The 23,239-nt window shown below is 38.7% G+C and overlaps 2 protein-coding genes across 5 annotated transcripts; one reads left to right on the forward strand and one right to left on the reverse strand.

The window, feature by feature from the left end:
- Positions 1 to 1,904: 1,904 nt before the first annotated feature.
- On the forward strand, positions 1,905 to 9,122 carry LOC116260363 (uncharacterized). Its single transcript, XM_031638658.2, has 11 exons — positions 1,905 to 2,555; positions 2,701 to 3,131; positions 3,245 to 3,343; positions 3,859 to 4,118; positions 4,334 to 4,527; positions 4,868 to 4,976; positions 5,122 to 5,423; positions 5,623 to 6,030; positions 7,011 to 7,092; positions 7,218 to 8,753; positions 8,854 to 9,122. Exons 2-11 carry the CDS (start codon positions 3,064 to 3,066, stop codon positions 9,003 to 9,005), a joined length of 3,210 nt encoding a protein of 1,069 aa, XP_031494518.1. The 5' UTR covers positions 1,905 to 2,555; positions 2,701 to 3,063; the 3' UTR covers positions 9,006 to 9,122.
- Positions 9,123 to 14,111: 4,989 nt separating this feature from the next.
- LOC116260240 (protein REVEILLE 6-like) lies at positions 14,112 to 22,142 on the reverse strand. 4 transcript variants are annotated; one of them, XM_031638413.1, is made up of 9 exons: positions 21,927 to 22,142; positions 21,696 to 21,824; positions 18,083 to 18,140; positions 17,255 to 17,378; positions 16,854 to 17,030; positions 16,362 to 16,487; positions 15,158 to 15,267; positions 14,674 to 14,733; positions 14,112 to 14,570 (listed from the first exon to the last, which is right to left on the reverse strand). In XM_031638413.1, exons 1-9 carry the CDS (start codon positions 22,067 to 22,069, stop codon positions 14,547 to 14,549), a joined length of 951 nt encoding a protein of 316 aa, XP_031494273.1. In that variant the 5' UTR covers positions 22,070 to 22,142; the 3' UTR covers positions 14,112 to 14,546. The 4 variants fall into 4 exon arrangements, with proteins under 4 accessions (XP_031494273.1, XP_031494275.1, XP_031494276.1 ...); XM_031638415.1 differs by lacking the exon at positions 21,696 to 21,824; XM_031638416.1 differs by lacking the exon at positions 16,854 to 17,030.
- Between the last annotated feature and the right edge of the window lie 1,097 nt (positions 22,143 to 23,239).

Here is a 23,239-nt window from a genome sequence, read left to right on the forward strand (position 1 = left end):
TAAACTCAAAGAAGTTGCAATAATAATCCAGCTACAAGAATATATATATATATATATAAAAGCACCCGACCCACTCCCAGGCTCGGTTGGTCTGACGGATTCCAACTTACTCCTAGCAGTTTTGGTTCCAATCCCAAAAAAGTTAGAAATCATGACAACAAGCTATTTAACAGTCTCCTTTATAAACTGATTTCTCACCATCTTCAATACAAAATTAAATTTTACGGTGTTACATAATGAAAAAGAGAAAAAAAAAAGAGAAAAAGAGAAAAGAAAATGTGTAGCTACCATACCCTCATATTGAATCCACTTGTATTTTCAAGAGATGAAAATATATCTCGATCAAGGAAACAAATGAATTTTCTTAATTAAGATTTATTGCTTCCTTTGAAGGGCATTTCAGTCTTTTAAAACAAAACTAGGTTTTCATTTCTTTAAATTCAATCTCCACCATATGATATTCTTGAAATAAATGATGTAGACAATTTCCATTCATGTTTGATATATTAAGGTCTGGTATTTAATATATATATATATATATATATATATATATATATATATATATATATATATATATATATATAGAGAGAGAGAGAGAGAGAGAGAGAGAGAGAGAGAGAGAGAGAGAGAGAGACGCTGATAAAATGGAAATGTATATCAACATTGGGGGACAAGACGTCCCCTAAATACAAAAATTAGGGACAAGAATTCTCATAGTTACAGTAACAAACCTCAAGACAAAAGCAAAAGAGAAAGTATAAATACAACGTACAGAAAAACAAAAAAATGGGTAGAAAAAAAGTAGAAGGACGGACCGACATCATCTCCCAGTCGTAGAAAGAGGACGACGCCGCAGCTGAATGGCAAAATGAACATCTCCCTGCACAAGCCGAGTCACAAACTCCGGCGAAGAGAAGGTACCCCTGAAGACCCTGTTGTTTTATGATTGAATAATCTTTTTGCCACTAAACATTATCGTAAAAAGTGCATTGGCGATGACAGTTGTTTGACCACAGTTTTTATCAACAAAATGCATATTGTGAGAGTTTTTAATGATGCAAAATTTAATAAAAAAACCCATCCAGCCACAAAAGTAACCTGATTATATATATACACTATACTGTGAGTTGCAGGATTGAAACACTATTTTAGTGAAGTTTAAAAAACAAGCTCAAGCTTCGAAAATACTTGTCGAATAGCTTAGTTTTGTGTAACATATACCTTAATTCAAGTGGAATTATCTTTAAAACGTTGAACATGTTTTGTCATATTGTTAAAGTTTAAGCGTTTTCTTGTGTTTGACTTTTTTTTCCCTATTCATCAGTTTTCCCAGTTCTTTCCTTGTAGGTCATGCGTGCTTGAAAAGGGGAAACACCATATGTGTAGTTCCTTTGTTTCGACAAGCTAAAAGTTCGGCTTGCCCAACTCAAATTACGTCAAATTATAACTATCAAACCATGTGGTCATAATTCCAGCTCAGATCTCCTTTGCTTTTATCAAATTTAATCAAGTGGAACTCCAAGAGATTGGATTTCTCACAATAATGTAAAATCCTGTTCTTCCTTTAATTATGTTCACAGAAAAAGCATTATTTCCAAAAAGAAAAGGCCCTCACTGTTTCGTCGCCCGTTAAACCAAACTCAGCTTGGCCTTGATAAGTGTTGGGGAAATATATAATTTTGACATCGAATCGTCGACAGCATGCCTATTCACCGACCTTACTACCCCTAGGAAAGCATCTCAGGCAGTTGACCACATGATAAAATTTAAGCAAATAACGTTGTGACGATGTGGAATGACTAATTATTTGTAAAATAAATGAACCACAGGTAACTATTCGCCCTATTTCTTTGTTATAAATATGAAAAACACTTGAAAAATAGAATCGAAAGAAATGGACATGAAGCAGGCTTGGGACTTCATTTCATTAGGCTACATAGATATCTCTCTCTCTCTCTCTATAACCTTCGGGTTTGCCTTTTACCCCTGAGTTGGGTGGAGAGGTTCTGCTCATCCTTTTCTCTGAATCTCTTCCTTCACCCACCTCCCCTTTTCCCCTGACCGTCTGTCCCTTTGCTCTGTTTCTACGTCTGAATCAGGTTGGTCGATTTCATCAAATATTTTTCTGGTTCCGTCTGCAGGTAGGTCATTGCTTTCCCCTCAGATTTCTGGGTATCTGGGAGATTGGGTTTCTCTCATTTCTCGGGCTTATAGGGGAATTTGAAGTTCTTGATCTTTATCGCGGGTTGCGGTTGATGGGTGCGTGAATAATTGGAGAATCCGTTTGTGGGCTGTTTTCTAATGGAAGGAATTCAAAGTGATGGATTATTGCGGAGGGTTTTTGCTTTCCGGGACTGAGGATTGTTGGCTTTTCTGCATTTGATGGTTTCTTTCTCGTTAAAGGTGGAATCCTTGTGGTCGGATTTCCGTGTTGGTTGTGACGTTGTTGGTTTCTTGGGTTCCTTTAGCGTCTGGAACGTTTGATTCTTTTCTCCTCTACCCGATTGTCAGTTTTGAAGTCTCTGGCCGTGTAGACGCTGCTGCTATTCAACAAGGTTGTAATTCCAGAGTATGTTATTCCATTAAGATAAAATACTGATTAATCCATGTGTGAAGATTTACAAAGATATTTCTGATGAACTTATCTGGGTCGTTTCTTTGGCTTCTTTCTATGAATATTATCTGGGATGCTCAAGTTAGATACCCATGAAGCTCGTCTGTGATCCTATTTGCCTTTACCACATTGCCTCCGTGCATTCACGGTACATTTCTGCAGTTTTGGGTGGAAGATCATGGTTGGTGGGTCGAGCTATATTGTAGGTTTGGAGTCGTAGATTCTGTTTAAAAATTTCAGAGAAGCCGCTGTTGGATATGGATGTTATGAGTGGGTCTTGAAGAGCCAATTTGAGTTTGTGGTACTCGCTTGTAAATAATACCTTTCGGCTGCATACTGGCCTTCTCTTCAGGCCTGGCTTGAGTATAGTTTCTCGGTGATTTGGGCGGGCAGCACAGGAGGAGCACGGCTTAGCTTCATTATTCCTGTCTCTATTGGGGCATTTAAGAATGATGGCAGAAAATGAAGACTGGAGCTTGCCGCTGCTAGCTGAGGCTGCTGATGTTGTAAATCAAAAGTATCCTATACGTTTTTATCATTTATTTCTTTGTTTGAAACTCTCCTGCCTTTGTTTATCTTAGTTGTGCGAATCAAAATTGTATGTCATTGTTTTGTCTTTATGGGATTCAGACGTGTAAAATTTTCATATACGACGGACTTTTTGCTGTCACTCAGTGATCTGGATATTTGCAAACAGCCGCCGAGTGGATTTGATCCTTCCATTTTAAGGTATTGTGATTTTGTCATTTGAAGTCTTTATCCTTCTGATTTTTTTCGTATGGTGGATGAAAATTGTTCAAGCAATCTGAAAGGAAAATATATGTATTTGTGAGGCGTACTATTTGTACTCTTGACCAGAATTTGCATTTGACATGTACTTTCTTTTCGATCAAACATTTCTTAGCTGCCAGGATGATCCCCTTCTTTTTCCACCTAAATTGTAGATGGAAATCAAGCTGGTCATTTCAGTTTTGTACAAATATGGAGTTGATTTTATTTATCACTGCACCATTCCTTATACATATTAAGTTAATGGTTACACTTTAATAACTAATGGAGGACAGTGCATAGTCAGGACTTTTTTTAAAAAGGAATCAATGATCCAGTCTCAGGAGAGCCCTTCCCCAGATCGGGCACTAATATATTTTTAATGTCTATTGGTTATTTCTTAAATCTTTTAAGAGAATCATCGATCCTGGTTGTTCCTAGTATGCTACTAATATGTTACTGTTTCTTGCTATCAGTGATTGTCAGGAAGTGACCCAAAGTGCTCCTGAATGGCGAAGACCTTATGGAAGTTCTGCTTTACAGATCTCTAAGCGTGGTGAGAATGGGTTGTCTTCAGGAACTTGGGTGGAGAGTTCTGGCAATTCCTCCCGTGGAGTCCATGATAAAACTGCATGGCAAACTTCTGGATCTTTGGGTCAGGGAAGGTGGGAAGGTCGTGCTGGAATAGTCGATGGCAATGGAGATCAGCAGTCCGAGAAAGGACCAGTTGCTCAAGGTTGTGAATCATTCTAGTAATTTGTTCCATTAATACATTTTGTTTAATTTCTGATTTTCCCAACATGCTAAACTGGGTAAGAACAAATATAGCAGTAGGATCTATATAGTTTGCTTCATGGAATATTCGCTGGGACTTTCAAATAATATAATGGTTTGTTGACGTGCAAATATCGGTTGTCTATATCTTCCTACTGATGTATTTGGACGTTGCAGATTCTAGTAGACGTTATGGCAACCAATCTCGACAATCTTGGCAATCTCCAGAGCGTGATGGACTTCTAGGCAGTGGTAGTTTCCCCAGACCATCTGTACATGCAGGTGGTCCATTAAGTCCAAAAGTTCGAGGAAATGGGCAGTATCAGCTGAATCGCAGCACAGAGCCATATCAGCCGCCGTGGATGTATAAGGTTTGTTCAGCATGCTCTTTTGTTGGCTATGGCGAGGGTGTGGATTTAGATTTGACCCTCTCTGTTTGCTACAAGCTAGCTGTTTCCAGGTTTTGGTTTCCAACCTAGTTAGACAATGAAGTGTCAAATTGCAGCACCCTGTTTATGCATGCATCATGATATTTATGTGTTGCAATTGGTAGGGATACTTTTCTGGATCCATAATATTATAATATTTTCCATCAATTAAGAGTCAATGAATCCCATTTTAGAAATTAATTTAGGTGGTATTGATGTCAGTAGTCTAACTACCTTTTCTGTTAATGACTATTCATGTTCTTGTTTCTGGCTATTTTGACAGCCAGCACTTCAATCTCGCCGAGATGCCACCGACTTGTGCAATGACGAAACTTTTGGCTCGACTGAGTGCCTGAGTCAGGACAAAGCTGAAGAAGAGAAAAGGCGTAGAGGTACCTTTTTGAGTTTGAGAAGCAGACACATGTTATTACTAAAGCCATACACTCTTTTCTAAGAAATTTGCCATGATTAGGAGTAGAACCTTTGCTGCTTTTTCAATACTCTGCACATTGTTTGATTTGTTAATGCTTCTTGTAGCATCGTTTGAGATGATGAGAAAAGAGCAACACAAGGCCCTGCAAGAGAAACTAAAACAACCTTCTGGCAAGCAAAACATAGACCTTCCATACTTGGATGCATCTGAAAATGAGGTAAATATTCAAGTCGACAATGGAGTGGATGATCATGTTGAACTCCCTCAAAAGGATCATGCGAAGCTGCCCGTTCTACAAGTTTCTGCATCTAGGCCTTTGGTGCCACCTGGATTTGCAAGCACTGTATTGGATAAGAATCAGATCACAAGGACTCCAACATTGCCTGCTGAATCTGACATATTTAAGGTTTCTTACTTATATATATTGTTTCTTGCTTTTTTACTTGTTTTGTATGGCCTGTAACTTTTTAAAGATTACCGTGATGCCACTAATTCTGTTTGTGAAAGAATTGATTATGTATTTTCTGTTCATGTATTATCTTTATCTGCTACCATGTCAATTCTGTCAACTTGATCATAACATATTTCTTTCAATTAATCTGCAGTCAGGGAGGTCTACAGCTGTTGAAGAGTGCTTGGATACAGCAGGAGCCTTACATATGAGCAGGGCAGTGGTTGGTCAAATACAAGAAAAATACCTGGCTACAGATCTCGAAGCCAGTGCAAAACAACATGAGGTTGACGGCAGTATTTCAGCTTCTATGAATGGCACTGAGAAGCCTGTGGCTACATTGTTACCTTCAGAAGTTTCTCAGTCGCCTTTGGTTCTACAGACAACACAAAATGAATTCCAGGGGAAGACAGATGACGTACTCACAAATTTTGCTCCTGCTAAAGCTGCTGGTTTTGAGAGTAAGACTGGTGCTTCTCCAGAAGGTTCCACCTCTATTCTGGAAAAGCTATTCGGAAGTGCAATGAGAGTTAATGATGCTGGGTCGCCTGATCCTTCTGAGGTACTGATAGATTCTTGATAAATAGATATCCTCATGTTGTCTGACCTAGCCAAATGAAGTTTTGTGTATTTGCTTCTGTCTATGCATGATAGCATTTGTTTAACGTTGAAGAGAAGTTCTTCTTCCTTTTTACTTTTAGAAGAAGCCTTTTTCTTTGATATCTGAAATTCCCTACTTTTGGGCTTGCTGATCGAGGATTCCTTCCTCTATGCTTGAGAGTTTAATTTTGTTCTGACTACTATTATGCTAGTAGATGGTTATGGTACCTTGGTGCTTTGGAGAGGCACTTTCTGGTTATCCTGACATCTTTACTCCAAAGTTTCTCCATGGAATATCAATAGTTTACATTATATGATTCATTCTATATCTTCATGCTTAAGGGTGCTTATTGTTTCCCATGGATTTCTGTTTTTTAATGTTACTTGTTTCTATTCTTTTAAATTACATGTTCCGGATTAATGCTAGTGTGTCTTTTGACCTTTAAGAATATGTTACGTTTCTACATTGCATCAAGGAGTGTTTTATGTACTGTGAGTCATGGACTTTATCTGTTCTCTTTTTCTTATTTTTACAATGATCAGTACTTCTCTGATTTATCAATGCACACAATGCTTTTATGCTTCCTTTAGTTTTTCATTTGGAAGGTATCATGCGGCATTCTGTTTTTTCTGTCTCAGTTATCTCAGTATTCAAGTTCTATCATATAATTTCTAAACTGGTTCCCTTTAGTCTTAGTTCTTAATCACAGTTTTTTGTAATGCATTCCTTATTTCATTTCTGTTGTTTCCGTGTAATATCTTCTTTCTTATTTCTTTGTTAAGGGTCCTGTTAAGGTATCCATTCATGGAATTCTTTGTCAGATGACTTCTAGTCAGATTACCTATAAACCATATTGATCTGGATAGGGGGCCATTCGTACTAAATGGTCTGAAGAGTGCTGTACATTGTGTTATTTAAATAATAAATCAATTGCTTCACAGGCACCGGTTGAAAAGGCGGATGAGGAACCATGGAATCCAGTTACGCAGTCTTCAAAGTTTGCTCATTGGTTTTGCGAAGAAGGTAAGGTTCATATTGGTTGATTATTTTATTATCTGTTTCCAAAGAGGAACTATTTTCTGCCTTGGTGACTTTTGTCCCTCTTGAATCTCCTGATACCCAGCCTTTGTTGCTTGATATTGCTACAGAAGTGAAACCTGCCGTGGATCAGCCTCCATCAACAGCTGAAGACCTGCTGTCGTTATTTGCTAGTAATGAGAAAGGCATAGCTTACAATACTGAAATAAAAAAGGAGCTAAATAAAGCAGGTACAATAATCCCCCCAGAAGAAGCGACCAACATTCAAGAACACGTAGTACAACCTCTCCCTACTTCAGTTGGTAGTGTTTCTGAACCATCACATTCGGAAAAATTGGATGTAAGATCAGGAGTGCTTACTTGTGAGGACTTGGAACAGTTTATCTTGGCTGAGGCTAATGCTTCTCAAACGAACATAGAATCTTCTGTGAAAGTGTTCTCCAATGTCCCCAATTTGGGCTCTGAACAACAGCAAACGGATGTGGATAATCAAGCATCTCAGCATCTTCTGTCACTGTTGCAGAAGGGAACGACCTTGAAGGACTCCATTGCAACAAACAAAGCAGAAGAAATTGCAGCAGTGGCATCTGCACAGCCCATTTCTGTTGATGGTGTTCAACTTCTTGAGAAGACATTGACACTTGAAAGCCTCTTCGGAACAGCATTCATGCAGGAATTGCAGTCAGTGGAAGCTCCAGTATCAGTACAAAGGGCATCTGGTGGAGTTAGGACTACTACCGATTTAGACATGCCTGGTGCGGCATTTCTACCGTCTGACATCAAACCTGCTGGTAAAATTAGCCATGATAGTATACCTGCAGCACTAATCCATGGTGGAGAAAGAAGATACGATACAAGTAAAGCTAGTTGGCTGGGGTTTGATGGTCGAAAAGATGGCATCAAATCCGAAGTTGCTCCGTCCTTGGGCTTTGAAAATGAGCCTGCTGATGATACTGTAGACATCCATCTACCAGAAGAGGATAGTCTAATCACGGTTAGCAGTGCCCCGACAAATGAGGCTCAAGCTTTTCTGTCTTCTGGAATTGCATCTAAGGAAGAAATCCTTTTGTCATCTGCCATGCCGGTTGACATCATGGAGAAGCTCACCGGACTTGATAATGCTCTTAGAGATGACAGATCCATGATTCCTGCAATTGACCATCGACCCCTTCAAGAGGTGTTGCGAGGGCCCTTCAATATGATGGGACCAGAATTTCAACACCAACAACGTCTTTTGGGTGGACAGTCCTTACCTCACGTGCCCATGAACCCTTTGAGGCCACCCTATTCACAGCTTGAACAAGAACTTAACAGGCATCCAGAAAGGTTCTTGGGACCCACTGACAATGGTTTTGATCTTCGACACCACTTCCCTCCTAATGTGCTTCAGCATCCCTTCCATCATAATGCAGGAATACCAGCGAGGTTTGAACCAGATCATCATCAAGCAATGCAGCACATGGTTCCTGGTAACTTGCCAGGTCCCCATCCTCTGCAACCACTACCAGGTGGTCTGCCTCTGCAGCATCAACATGGGCTTGGTCCCTTCAACAACGCTCCTTTCATGCCAGATATCCATTCTGTCCAAGGGTTCCCTTTTCATCACAGACCTCCAAACTTTAACGCCATGGAAGTGCCCGTCCCAGGTGAAACCAGTTCGTTTGCTTATCATATATAAATGCTGTTTCTCTTTTTGTCTTAGCGGTAGATCCATTTGTTTATCTGTCCATTTCTTCTGGTCCACAGGGACTGCGGGCCGAAGTGGTCATCCCGAGGGATTGGAGAGGTTGATTGAGATGGAACTGAGAGCAAATGCAAATAAGAAGCCTCCTTTTGTACCAAATCCTGGAGGACCCTTTGGGCCTGAGATAGACATGGCTTATAGATATAGATGTTGAAGTCGACCTACTCCATTGCCTTCCATCCTTCGGGTTTCAATTTCAAACGCTATGTAGAGATGTTTTGGTTTGATGATGTATTATAAAAATTCAGGTGCGTAATGCTTCTGTTTTTCATTGTTTCTCTCCACCAGTGCATTCGACGAGTTACGGAAAACGGAAAGGAGGGGAAACGACTCCATTCCTTTTTGTTGCTCTGTTTAAAGAAACGAATGGAAATGCAAGAGTTCGTGATTCTTTTGATCTGATTAAAATCAACCCTACAGTCAAATGCGATAAATAGGTAGGCCTTTAACAATTTGATTGCATATTGCCCGAAGCCAACTGCAACCCCGTGTTTTCGGAGGTGATGTCGTCCGTTTTCCACCCAAACAGGAAAGGTTGTAATTCCAAGTTATCAAACATTCTCATGAACGATGAAGTTATGAAACCCTCTGAGAGAACACGGGGAGAAATGAAAACAAAAAAACGTTTAAGCGAATGCATACCCCGTTTTGAAAGCAATCCTGACCGTAGCAAATAAGATTATTGCTAAAATCAAGGAAGATACATACGCTGAATCAGTGAAATAGAAAAGTGGGAAAGGTTCAATTGTTGCCCCATCTCAAACTATCAATGTGATGATTCACCTTATATTTGTGAAATATGTGTCAGGCAGAGGTTTTCAGTGTAGGCTCCAGCTGTCCACGATAACCAAATTATGTGCTATGAACAAAACGTGTTACGATTTTCAAGACATGCACTACGCACATGATGACTATGAAGATGCGCATAAAACGCGACCAACAAAATAATTCTTTTACCAATAAAATCATCATTAACCTTCAGCCACAGTAATGGTCGTCACTCTGATGTCCTCCAATTTAGAACAGTACCTGGATGAGTTTATCTTTTACCATTTTAAAGTCAAACAGTGGATTATTACAGATTTGGAGCTGTAAACATGATGAAAGGACTGCAGATATTAACCCGTGCAAGACTTCTGCTCGATGAAGGACCACCCCACCTGGATTTCAAGCTTCAACTTATCGATTGTATGCTGAAAAACGAAATAAGCTGAAACCCATCCTTCTCGTACCACAAATTTCAGTGAACCATCGTGCATAAATTGATTCCCTTCGCATATTTTTTTACGCATGAAATGCATCATTTTCATGGACTTAAAAGCATGCAACTCATCCATGGAATTAGTGTTTACAACTCATGTTTAGGTGGTTTTACGTGTCAAGATGACGGTATCCAAGTTGCACTAAAATCAGAGTTTAAACAAGTGAATTACACACGTTTCTTTGATTTGTTTATGCTTTACACGGGAATTTGGATCCGGATACAATCGAAATTGAAGACAATGAGCCTTGGACCAGATCAAGACATAAACCCACAGGCCACATCCAAAACCGTGAGTTTATACGAGTTTTATAGAGAAAAGTAATAAATTTCCCCCATAGTTGGCGTCAAGCTTGTTTTACCAGTTTCAGGATGTCGTTTCAGTGTTTTTTAAAACATAAAGAAATAGGGGCGCCAAAGGCAATTCTCCACTATCCCAAATGCATTAAAACTCATAAACCACCAGAGAAAGTCGTCCAAAACCAAAGGAGCAGCAGCCATGTGCTAATTTCGACCATCTTGACCATCTTCCACCTGCTTCGCTGGCGTTCGGCAGGGAATATCATTCGTCTTCAAGAATATGTTTCGCCTTCTTTGTCTGATCCACCTTTTACATCTCCATTTCTTGTGCCAATTCCACTTTTTATCTTGCTGGTTTTTGAAGGGTTTTGAGAAGTGGGCAGCGCATTTTCTCCATGCTGGCATTCAGAAACATTTGACGAAGACAATTGGTGTTCGTCAATGGTGTAGTGTAACGTTCGTTGCACACATCTTCATTCTTCCATGGGTGGTTCTCTCCATCTCTCTACGTGCTGATCATTAGGCTTTCAAAGAAGACCAGCAGCTCAAGAGGAGGACGTGAAGGCTGCTGGTCTGAGGTTGTGATCACCGAGAATGTGGCGTTCGCGGTATTCCTTCTTCCCCTCTGCTTTAGTATAGAAATCGCTAGAATAGTTTTAAGTTTTATGCATAGTTTTGAATTGTTTTATGAAAATTCCTACTGGGTTTTCATTGGGCCACTACCCAAGATGATTGCAAGATGTTTTCTATGTGAGGAAAGCCAGAGAAGCTGTTACTTCCTTGCTGGAATATGGAAAAAGGGTCATTCAAGCTATTAGGTATGGTTGTGTTGAAATCGACCGGGTAATGACCATGTATACTCTGTATTTTTTTAATGGTTTTTCTTGGTTTCTTTTTGTTTTCTTCTTACAATAGGCTATCTTTCATGCCTTGGGATCTGTTTTCAAGGTGTTGCAGGCGTGCAGCCATGTTCATGTTTCAATCATGCATCCAACTTTACGAACGTATTTCTGATCCGAGGTGTTCTTCAAACATGTTCATGATGATTTCTATGCATAAAAACTTGTGGAATGTGGTTAGATTTAGAAATCATGCATATTACGAGCTAGTATTTCATATTGCATTACATATAGCCAGTCATGTGTTGCATTGTGCTTTCTCCAAGTTCCCAATTCGTGAATGGTATGTTTGGTAAATTAGGGGTTGAGTATTTGAGTTAAAACAGGGTCCTCTTCTCTATTCTCTTCCTAAAATGATCTCTCCAGTTCGCCTCCTGATCTTGGGATAGCTTTTGATTTGATTTCTACTCCAGCTCGCGCGCCCCACTCAAATTTCACGCCTTTCTCTTGGACCTCTCTCAAACTCACGTTTTCTTCTCTTTTCCTGCTTATTTCTCCTTCCTCTTCTCTCCTACCAACGTGGTGTGTTCTTCTCTACGATGTGACGTGTAGGAGTTCTATTCTTCTCACCATGGGGTGATTTCAATTTCGAGGTTGGTCCACTGTTTTGTTTTTGGGGTTTTTGCATGTGAACGTGTTCATTAAATGCAAAGTATGAAAGTCACTAATAGAGATATTTAATTTTATTTTTAACAATTTAATTACTTATTAGTTTAATAATCAATTTTTTATGTTTATGAGTTCTTTTTTGTGTTTCGTTGTATATGCAAATGTAACAACAAAAAATGGATGACAACACCTACTCTTAATTATGAGAAGTTAGAAAATTTATTTGTTAATGATAAAGCAACTGGAAATGATCGATGACAGCGAAAGAAAAGCGCAGCCGAATGACTTATGAGAGCTCTGGTGATACAATCCAATAAAATAGTTTCTCAAAATAAAACAATATTATAACCATTTGTCAATTTAAGAAATGAATATGAAATCCAAGTTGAGCTTAGTACAGGATTTTGCAAAAGCGTAAAAAGACGAGAAGTGTAAATGAAGATAATTTAAAAGAGATAGAGATGATGAACAATGTTTTTTAAAAAATTGTTAATGCAATTTAAAAAAGTAACGTCATACCTGAACTGAGATATTCAAATAAATATTATAAATAAAACATATTTTCGACATTTAAAGTCATTAGTCTTAAAAGAAGAATTACAAACGAAAGTATATCTTCATTTTACTATGATGAAAAAAAAAATGGAAACATGCATAAAGTTAGACGCGTCGCCCTTTCTCTTGCTTTTCATTTTGACCGACCACCTATAAGGTAGGCTAAGGTGGTGTCCTCCAAATGCATGCGTGTAGGTTTCTTAGAATGGGTTTAGACGTCATTCATGTATGCATTTAGCCATGCATAGTGTAATTTTGATTTGGTCGACCTCATATACAAGCATTCTAGAAGTAGGTCTCTGTCTTCGCGTCCAGTTTTTGAGCATTATTTATTTTAATGCTTACTTTTGATTAAGTATCTTGAAGTATTCCAGGTTATTTAATTGAATTCTGATTTGAGTTTGGCATCATGTTTTCAGTTAGCATTACTTGATTTTACTCGTTATTTTTTTTTAAATGGACTATCGGTTAGTTTCTTTTGAATGTGGTTTTTAATTTCTTGAGTTCCATTGTCTAGATGGGTAGATTTTCATTAATGATTGAACTAGAGTTGTTTTATTTCTGTTTGTTTAATATATTGCAGTTACTCATGGTTAATTCTTGGGTTTGCTATGCATTAGTGTAATATAATCCGAGAGTCGTTAGTTCTGGTATTGATTTAGGCTTTCTTTGTCCGTTTGACCCTAATTTTTGAATTAGGGTCTTCATTCAAATCGATTTCAAACAGCTACAATATTTCATTTGAATGATTAATCCCCTTAAGCATTTAGGATTTAGGTATCTTTAGGATTCCTTGGCACTGCTTTAGGTTGTCATTACTTGTCTTGTTGCTGAATGAAAGTATTTTCAAAGTACGTTTAAGGTAATTTAATATTATTAAATAGCATATTTTCTGTACTGTTCCACTCATTATTTTCTGTAGATTTCTGTTGAGTTTTTACAAAGTTTAGTATGTCATTTTGTTCATCCACATGTCTTTTGAATGAAGATCAATTTTCAGCTCATTCCAAGTTCGATTGATTTAGTGTCTAGCCTTTTTTATACAAACTGTTTTCTGTTATAACAATTTTCAGGATAGAACCAGTTCAAAATGTTCTTTGAGTGTCTCTTCGGAGACATCCGATAAAATTGGAACTAAACTGTGCTTTTCAGACCCTGTTTTGGACGTGTATTTCAGCATAATACAAGGGTATTTTAAAAATTTCACATATCATACCATATTTTTATAAACTTCTTGACGCCATAGCAATCTGCCAATGTCTTTGCAGTAGGTACCGAGTCTAAGCTTTAGACGTTGAGTGGTACGTTGATGCATTTCTTTAGGTTTAGAGTTTTGATTTTAAAAGAAAAAAAAAGTGAAGCGTAATACCGATACTTAGGTTTTTCAATGTAGTTAGATAGTTTTAAGGTAAGTAATTTCATTAAGTTCCCAGTGTTTTTTTTTTTTTTTTCATTTTGTTTGTGATTGCCTGGTTCTAATGTTGTTTTCAATCCTTTTAGGTTCAATTGAAGCTGCTAACGCGAGTGGTGTAGACCCCACTCTGCGCTCGAAGATTTAGTACAAGTCTTCTCTTGTTTCCTGTGGGTTCAACACAACTCTCACGAGAATTGGTGTGTGCTCTTACGGATTTCAACGTATCAAATCATTTAGTTGCACTTCATTTCAATGAAAAACCGCATCACATATACATCATTTTTTTCCACAGCTTCAAAACAAGAGTATCAGTTCATGCACGTCCCATACATATTCGTAAGACGAGATTGGACAACAGAATTCTGCATTTTCTCGGACCCCAAAGTAGCTATCCATGAGATCCACTTCATCCCTAATGATTCAGAAGTGGCACGGTTGACGTCTAAAACATACTGCTACCATTCTAACGGATGGTAGCTGTATAACTATATGCACAAATAAATATACATTATGAATAACCCAAATTTTATTTCACCTTTTCATTGGAAACTCTGCTTCTGAGAACTGTTGGTTCTACGGTACCAACGAAGGGCTCATTCGAATAATGATCCGCTATAGGACAACAGGAACCTAAAAGCCAAGATCATGTACCCAGACTTAGACTAAGCACTTCAGTTGCACCTGAACAAGAAAATCGCGAGTTTCACATCAAAAATAAGGATTTAACAAGATCATAAAAAGTCATGGTAGTTAGAAGAAACAGCTTGTTGAGGAGGTAACTTACAGAATCTTCAAATTCTTGACTGGATAAATTGATAATGAGATTTCCCATCAACAATAAAATCTGGAAGCAAAGAGTACAGGAAATCATCTCAATAACCCACCACCACTAGCTGCTGAATAATTCAGAAGAATCACCAGTTGCACAAGCATGGAATTTCACATCCTACACAAAACTAATGAATGCCAATAGCTACATTGGTTACAGAGAACTCAGGTGGATGTTTGATATCCTGAGATAATTTCAGTGTACTTCATCCCATGTACGGTGGGTGAAAAAATTTCAGAAAAAATAGTCAAAGTACCCAATGGTCGACCTTGTTTTCCCTGAAACTTCATTCCATCAGGCATCAAATGAGTAAAAATTTCAATGCTATATTTCGCCTGTGTTAGTTTCTTGTTGTACAAATTTTACCCTCAGTACAAACCCAAAAAAAAAAGTATCAGGGTTATCCCTTAATGTAGAATTATCCAGGTGAAGGACTTACGGTTTCAACATCAATAGGATCCATCGCTTTAAGCTTCTGCAGATGACCAGTGGTGCTTGGATCAAATACACTTCCTAGGAAGCTGTATACTTCAGCAAAGTCAGGTACAACTGCATATCCGACCAGTCAACAGCATTAACATGGGGGATGAGTAAGGAGGAAAGCAAAAACTTAAATTCAGAAAACATTAAAGCTTCATTTTCCATCTCCACGCCAAATAATACCCCAAAGCATATCACTATTTGTCCTTAGTCCTCCGGCTGATTCATCTCTTAACAAATCTCAACAAACTTACTGTAACAAAAATGACCTTCTATAACATATGAAGAGCACTATGAGACTCCAGTAGGACGGGGAAACAAACCGAGCCAGCTCACTTGTAAAGAGCTCCTTCAATCTCATAAAATGAGCTTGGAAAGTGGAAGACAAACAAGATTAGGTGCTTGGCTGACTCAACTCATATATAAGCTCATTAACTAATATTTAATATATGATACCAATATACCATAGACTTGAAATAAAACAACTTGCCAAATAATAGTGTTGTAAATGAACAAGTTTAGAGCTGAAACTCTATCTATTTAACACAAGCTAGTTCAAGCTTGACTTATTATGCTCCAGATCCAATTTATATTGCTGCCTTGAAACAAAGCATCTCACATGCCATGAAATTGGCACACCGCACAGCATTCAACTCTGACATACTTTTGAGCTTGATGGCCTTGCTTACTCTAAGGATGAACCCAGGTTCTATATAGGACAGATTTCCCAGTCTTGGGTAACCCAAGAGCTATTGGACAAATTTTAGATGAGATCAAGCAACTGGCCATCTTTGTCAGTAGGAATTTTAGAGAAAATAATTTGGATGGCACAAGATCAGATTCGTGGAAGTTCGAAATACAGTCTGATGGATTTCTGACCACGTCAATGTTGAAAATGGATAGAGGCTAGAAAGTCTATAAGAATAAAATTGTATATATATATATATATATATATTATCTGTTTCTTCCAGACAGGCAAGCTGGGGTTAGGCAGACCCTGGCAAGCAGAATGCCCTTACTGGAAAATATAATCAACTTTTAGGGACACTCAGTTCCATGGATTTTATAAGACACAAGAACATCACAAGGCATGCTGTGAAGGAATCTATTGCATGGAGATCTGCTATAATCAAAGAATGATACATGAGCCTGACACAATTTACCTCGAAGTGGTGCACCCACATTTCCATGTTCAGCTACGTCGCATGCTGCCCAATGCTTTGAAGAGCTGTCTTTGGTACTAGAACTGCAATTATTAGGTACTGACAGCCCTGCTGCTCTTGTATCATCTGTAAACACAGTGAACCAAGTACAAATATAATCATAAAATATATGTTGTATCATTTGATAATGACAACTGACATTTAGTTCAATGTTGACCATTTCTTGCAAAAGAAGGTTTAACCGTTTAAGAATCAATACTTGGACTACTCAATCCTTATATGATATATATTTATATCTTTCTTTTTTTCAAACCTAGAAAACAAGGTTAAGTGTTTCTCCTTACCAAAGGGACTGTGATGAACATGTTTTCAGTGTTAGGCTTACGAAAAACGATGAATAATTTCCAATGTTTCTATAGTTAAAGCCAGCTAATAGACATATACAGAACAGTACACACATACACACAAAAGAAAAGATGCCATTTTCAAAACCTTTACTAGTATGTGATGAATTGGCTGTGGGAATGGTGTTGTTTGCCCATGAATGCACAGCTGCAGTTGTTGTAGAGTTCCTGAGAATTGGAGATAAATCTGTCCGAAGAACACATCCAGGTTCTGGATGACTAGATGAAGAACGGAATGCAACATTTACATTTGGTGGAAGAAGTGCTGCAAAATCGTCCAGATAGAATTGAATGACTTTTTTTATTTTTTATTTTTGCAACATCACAATATCCAAGAGAGGAAACAATGTCTCAAATTATAAACCAAGTCATAAGTCTTACACACAAGACTTGGATTAGTACCAACAGGCTTAACTCAAGACTATCATGCCTGATTCAGCATGAAGGCCCTGAGCCCATAATTTTCAAAAGGAAACTGATAAATCTTACCATTTTTAGTTGCCTTCTGTGGATATGGATGAGCTGCCTTCCGCTTTGGTCGAGGAGGTGGCACATGTTCACTTGTGCCATTCTTTTGAACCTTCAAAAAGTATTTTTGTGCATGACTTCGGATCTGATCAAATGAAAAGGAAAAAGGAAGCTTGATATTGGCAAAAATTGTCAAGTGATACAGCTAACTTGCAATATCATTGGTAGGTATAAAGCATAGAACCAGCAGGAACGTGCACATATGCAGGCTATTAATGAACCAATTAATACAGGACAACATACAGTACCAATTAGTAATCTACATTTATAATGAAATCATATGAAAAAAATTCAATAATTACTTCGATTGTTGTATCTAAATTATTCCTTTGCATGGAGAATGTAGGAGTTCCTTTGGTTGAGAACCCTCTCTACATGAAAGTAAAATAATGATTTAAGAGATTATCCTGTTCTCAAGTCAACCTTCCTGAGATGTTGTACCAACGAAAAATTGCTGATTTGACACTATAAAACATTGACATTGTGCTTCATACATATCCCCTCATTCAGCACTAATAAAATTGGCAACAGAGAGATATACATACTGTTCAACAAAGGTACATGAATATCATGAGAATAAGTGCCAAAGGTCCAATATGCAGGCATGCTTTTCCCTGAATGAGCAGAGAGAGAACTGTGGCAGCCATCAGATTACAAAAACCCATGCAGTTCATATTCAATATGCATCAAGATTCATAGACAGAATGGTCTAGGCTAAAGTATTTCCAGTGCCTTTTACGTTCTTTTTGGCCATAAAGTCTAGAATAAGAAAAATATTGAACTACAAACCTGGATAACTGTTTTTGAGCCGACAAATGCTTCAATTTTCTTCCAGTCACGATCAAACCTGAAAGTTTCACAAGAAATAAAATATTACAAGTGCCACATATAGGTGAAACAGGAAAGAGAATGAGTATATTTTCAACTGCATGACGGAAAGTAAGAAGAACTGGAACCAATTAGGCACTTAATGTTCTACTATGGCTATTTATGATATGGCCAACACTAAAGTGGCAAAAATACCTACCAAAGAACTCAAATCTTGTTTATTTGATATCTTCCAAGCAGTCAAAGCCACCATTCTTTTATCCTTACGGGGAATTCCTTTCACACCCAAGATTTATGGCTGATCAAACTCATCTTGTCTTATCCAAAGTGGCATTATGCATCAGGTTCATAATTAGGAACTTTGGCCTACAAATATTTACAAGTTTTTAGTATACAATATTCACATTGGTGCGCAGCAGCGCAGGACATACTCTTTAAAGTTAAAGGCAGCATTCTAATAATATCTGAAGATGATTAGTTTGATTTTATGACTTGACAGCTCCTTCTATCATGATCCCAGCTTGCTGCACCCAAAAAAAGTTCCTTGACCATGATAAGACACATCCATCCAGCAACTTATAGACATTGTTGACAATCTCAGGAGCACGCATCAAAAGGGATGGATAGTTGTAGAATAATAAACCGTTTGATGCACCGTTTGATGCGAAGCAGCTTTCATTCTCAGCGAGATTCGGGTGGAGACATCCATTAAACATCAAGCATGGCATTGGGCACATGAATGATATATCATCATAATTTCCTCGAATAATGGATAGTTGTCCATGTCCAATACAATTCTCAACACTACCAGGCCATCGGAGAAGTTTCAAACTAGAAGATGCAATATCATGCATGAGATTTGCTCGTCTAGCAATTCAACTGTCATCCCATATATATATATATATATACATATATATACATATATATACATATATATATAGTAGCCAACCTGGAAAATTCAGTGTATAAACAGCTAGACAACAAAACCACATACCAATGTTTGAGATTCTAAGGAACACAGTGTGTTTCATTCAAAAATACAAATTTACAGTTATCAGTAACAGGCATTTTTTTGGTGCCAGTGGACTCCAACAAGGAGCTAACAAGAGTCCTGCAGAAATGAGCATGAAAGGTGGGGAATCATGTGCTAATCATCTCCAGATGGAAAGTTGGAGAAGAAATGGAGATAGATGTGTGTACAAACCAGTAGAGGTCTGGGTTCAACTTCCTGAGCTGCCCATCTATCCCTGGAATGAATAATTACGCTGTCGGCAATGGCCAGAGCAGTGGGCAGAGACTTTGTGAAGGAGGATCCATGGATTCCATGCACGAAGAGTTGCAGCAAAACAGGATATGCACATCTATGAATGGAAATCCCAATAGGGTTTGCCCTTATCCCAATAGTGAATCTATGTCTGCACAAGGATAACAGCTATAGGCAGGCGATAATCTATGAATCAATTCAGCTGAAAGTTGTGTTCTGTAAGAGATGTTATGCAATGATGCACATGGAAGCTGTATGCAAAAATGGGGTGAGGGACAATGGCGGCAAATAGAGGAGGGGAAACCCCCTTAAAGGTAAGAAAGAAATGTCAGGAAAAGGAAGTTATAATGCGAACAGGGAAGTTGGTGAAGGGAGATCAGAGAGGAAGGATGGTGATGAAGTGCAAGGGCTGACAAATCATCCAATGGAGGAAGAGGTGAGAAAAGCAAAATACTTGGAGAGGATAACCTAGCCCCAGTGGACGAACCAGATCATGCACAGAAGCAAAAAAGCGAAGCATCCGGCAAACAGGGGACAGGGACAATGGCGGCAAATAGAGGAGGGGAAACCCCCTTAAAGCTAAGAAGGAAATGTCAGGAAAAGGAAGTTATAATACGAACAGGGAAGTTGGTGAAGGGAGATCAGAGAGGAAGGATGGTGCTAAAGTGAAAGGGCGGACAAATCATCCAATGGAGGAAGAGGTGAGAAAAGCAAAATACTTGGAGAGGATAACCTAGCCCCAATGGACGAACCAGCTCATGCACAGAAGCAAAAAAGCGAAGCATCCGGCAAACAGGGGACACATCTTCAACCCTGACTTTGTTTAATGCATTTGATGGCCTATTCATGTTGGAAGAGGAAACAGAATGGTCGTTTCCCCTTGGCTTTAGTTTTAATGTTGCTCAAGAAATAAAGCCTTGAGAGGTGATATAAGCAGTAGTCTGAGAGGAAATGTTAAGGCAAACAGGCAGGCACATGACCCTCTAAATGATCGCAATGTGCAGGAGGATCAAGAGGAGGGATGGATGCCGGTGGGTAAAAACTAAAAAGAGAAGGAAAGTGGTTGCAAGTGAGAAGAATGAGGCTAAAGGCAAGTGCTAAGAAGGGGTAGATGGAGCTAAAGAAATTAAAACCGAAGGACAATGTAAGTGCTTAGGCAATGGATCTGAGTACAGAGACAAAATGATTCTCCCTTGCTGGAACTTGAGAGGGGCAGCCAATGAGGCCGCTAAGCTGGATTTTATAACTGATTAGGCAGTGAGAAGCCCAACATGGTTTTTCTTTTAGACATATTTGTGAAGGATGTTGTGGTAGTAAGTTTAGCCAGGAGATGTGGATTCGTTCAGGTAGAATCTAATTCAGCATGGAATTGCAAGAATAACGTGCATATGGAATTCAATATGGTGGCTAATGAAGGATGGGTGAAAAGAAGATGGAGCCTGACTGGGAAGTTTTATTCTCATGAATTAACAATTCACATCATAGCAGTAGCAGTATATGTGTCTATTGAACTGAGGCAAACAAATGGGAGTTTCCTAGAGTTGGAGGACTTGTTGTCTGGGGTAAGGGAGCCAATAGTTTCTCTTGGCGACTATAATGCAACTCAGTGGACGGATGATAAAACTGGTAAGCCATCAAACAAACAGTCATGTGGTGCTTTAAATGCCTCCATTCAGAATTGCAGCTTGGACTAACAAGAGGATGGGCCAGAAATCTGTTCACTACAAATTGGATAGGTGTTTCATGAGTCCATTTTGGCTCGACAGAATGAGATGCAGCTGAAGTGGGCAGGCTAAAACTAGGCCTACCTCTGATCATAAGGCAATTGTGCTGTCAATCAGAAAGCTCAACGACCAGGGAAAAGGTCGCTACATATTCAAGTTTCACAAGCCTTGGTTGTATGTCCAAGAGGCAAAGGCAGTAGTGGAGGCAGAGTGAGCAAAGAAAATCAGTGGTTGCACGATGATAGGGGTTCTAAAGAAGTTGCAGGCAGTGAAGCAATCTCTTAGAACCTGAAACAAGGTGAGTTTCACTCAAATAAGTGAGAGAGCTAAATCCTTGCTCAGCAGACTGCAGGGTTGTCAGAAAGAAATGGAAGAAGGGAGGATGAAGCTTATGGGAATATAAAGGAGGGAGCCAACTCCCACCAGATTTTTCATTGGAACAAAACCACATACCAAATTCATGTTTTTCTACGAGAAGTATGCACCCAAGTCTCCAAACCCACAAATCAATAAGCACAATTCTGTCATGCCATATACCAATACTTGAGGAACCCAAAAAAAAAGGAAGACAGGAATAGAAACTGACGAGCTGAGAGCATTTCTTCCTCCTGGGAACTCATATTCTACGCCCCCAAACCCAAAACCCAATTTCTCAAAAACTTCCTCCTCCCAAGGAGCCCACAAAATTTCAACACCAAAAGACCGAGAATAATAACTGCAAGAAAGAACAAAAGAGAAAAGGGGAATAAAAAAGAGAAAAGGGGAACCACACCAAAAATAACAAAAAACACTTAGCAGACCAAGGAGGCGCACATACAGCTGCAGGGCTTCAAGAAACTTGTCGTGCTCTTGTTCCGTCCAGCTCTCCCTGGACTTGGTAATCGTGTATGGCTTCCGAATCTTCTTACCGGAGTCGTCCGACGACGTCGTCGCCGCCGATCCGAGCCCCTGCAGCGTCATGTGATTCAGCTTTGCTAATACTAGACCGATTCGCAGACAGGAAAAAAGAAGAAAAACACCACCACATGGAGAGACATACAAAGATAGAGAGCACCACTGGTGCCTGTAGTTATTGAATGGTAGTGGTTCTCTCTCCCTCCGTCTCTCCAAGTTGTCTTACACCAAACTCTTTTTTTTTTAACTGTTTGATAGGTGGGGGAGAGAGAGAGGCGGGGTGAGAGCAAAAAACAAAAGAAGCAAAGAATGCAAGGCTGAGAAGGAGACTCCGACTCTGAAGACGCACTCACGCACACGTACATGGTGGGAACGGCCTTCCCATCGTTTTCGACTGCGCTACTCTTTCTCATCAGGCCCCTTTCTTTCTGTTCAATGACTAAACCAGGTTTTTCTTTATCAACAATATACAGAAGCGGTTTACTTTTACACTTATCCATAAACGGGCATCCATTCATATGACAATGAAAGTGATATAAAATGCTAGTTTTGGCTGTATTGATGAACTGGTGCATTTTTGTGTTGATCTTCTTGCCTGGCAGAGCACTTACATAAAATCCGGATCTGAATGAAGACTGGGATTATCCTGTCTGTTAGAAATATCACAACACTGATCCTTTTTATATCCCTCTTTGTACAATCAATTGCAAGTAAGAGAGACGAAGAGAGGAGGAGTTAGGGTTATTGAATCTTGTGATCATTGTCACGCTCTTGTGTTTGATTCCTCTGCACTGCAAATTGCAGTAAGTGTGACATTCAAGTTGAATGATGCATTTTAGATCCACAAAGCAAGTCAGAACCTTAAAAGTGTAAGTCCTTAGGGGTTTTATGCCTAATTCAATTTTTCCTATGTAAACATTAAAAAAGATCATGTCCAATCTAGATAATAAATTGTGTGAGACTTAGTCTTAGCTTTAGTAAATGTGTCTACCTTCAACTTCATTAAGTCTCTTTGTCATTACAAAGGATATTAGCTTTTCCTTAAAATCAAAATAATAAATGTGGTTTGAAATAGGAAAGGTCCAGGTTTAAGAAATATCCAATGGCCCAAACATGGATTAAATGAGGCAATGCTCATTAATTGCCACTTCTTTAGTTTCTGAACAGCGGTTACATCAGATTCATGGTTATATATGTTATTTTACTAAATAAGAAAATAAAAAACAGTGAGGCATC

The sequence above is a fragment of the Nymphaea colorata genome, chromosome 9 (genome assembly GCF_008831285.2).
Source record: "Nymphaea colorata isolate Beijing-Zhang1983 chromosome 9, ASM883128v2, whole genome shotgun sequence".
Lineage (NCBI taxonomy): Eukaryota > Viridiplantae > Streptophyta > Magnoliopsida > Nymphaeales > Nymphaeaceae > Nymphaea > Nymphaea colorata.

What these genes read in the sequence shown, in the direction of transcription:
- LOC116260363 (XM_031638658.2), top strand. Translation starts at nt 3,064, where the DNA reads ATGATGGCAGAAAATGAAGACTGGAGCTTGCCGCTGCTAGCTGAGGCT. An exon ending in GAAAGGACCAGTTGCTCAAG is followed by an intron (nt 4,119 to 4,333) that starts GTTGTGAATCAT and finishes TGGACGTTGCAG; the next exon opens with ATTCTAGTAGACGTTATGGC. An exon ending in AGCCGCCGTGGATGTATAAG is followed by an intron (nt 4,528 to 4,867) that starts GTTTGTTCAGCA and finishes CTATTTTGACAG; the next exon opens with CCAGCACTTCAATCTCGCCG.
- LOC116260240 (XM_031638413.1), bottom strand. Translation starts at nt 22,069, where the DNA reads ATGACGCTGCAGGGGCTCGGATCGGCGGCGACGACGTCGTCGGACGAC. An exon ending in GGAAGAAATGCTCTCAGCTC is followed by an intron (nt 18,141 to 21,695) that starts GTCAGTTTCTAT and finishes TGAAACTTTCAG; the next exon opens with GTTTGATCGTGACTGGAAGA. An exon ending in ATCCTATTGATGTTGAAACC is followed by an intron (nt 14,734 to 15,157) that starts GTAAGTCCTTCA and finishes CTTTGCTTCCAG; the next exon opens with ATTTTATTGTTGATGGGAAA.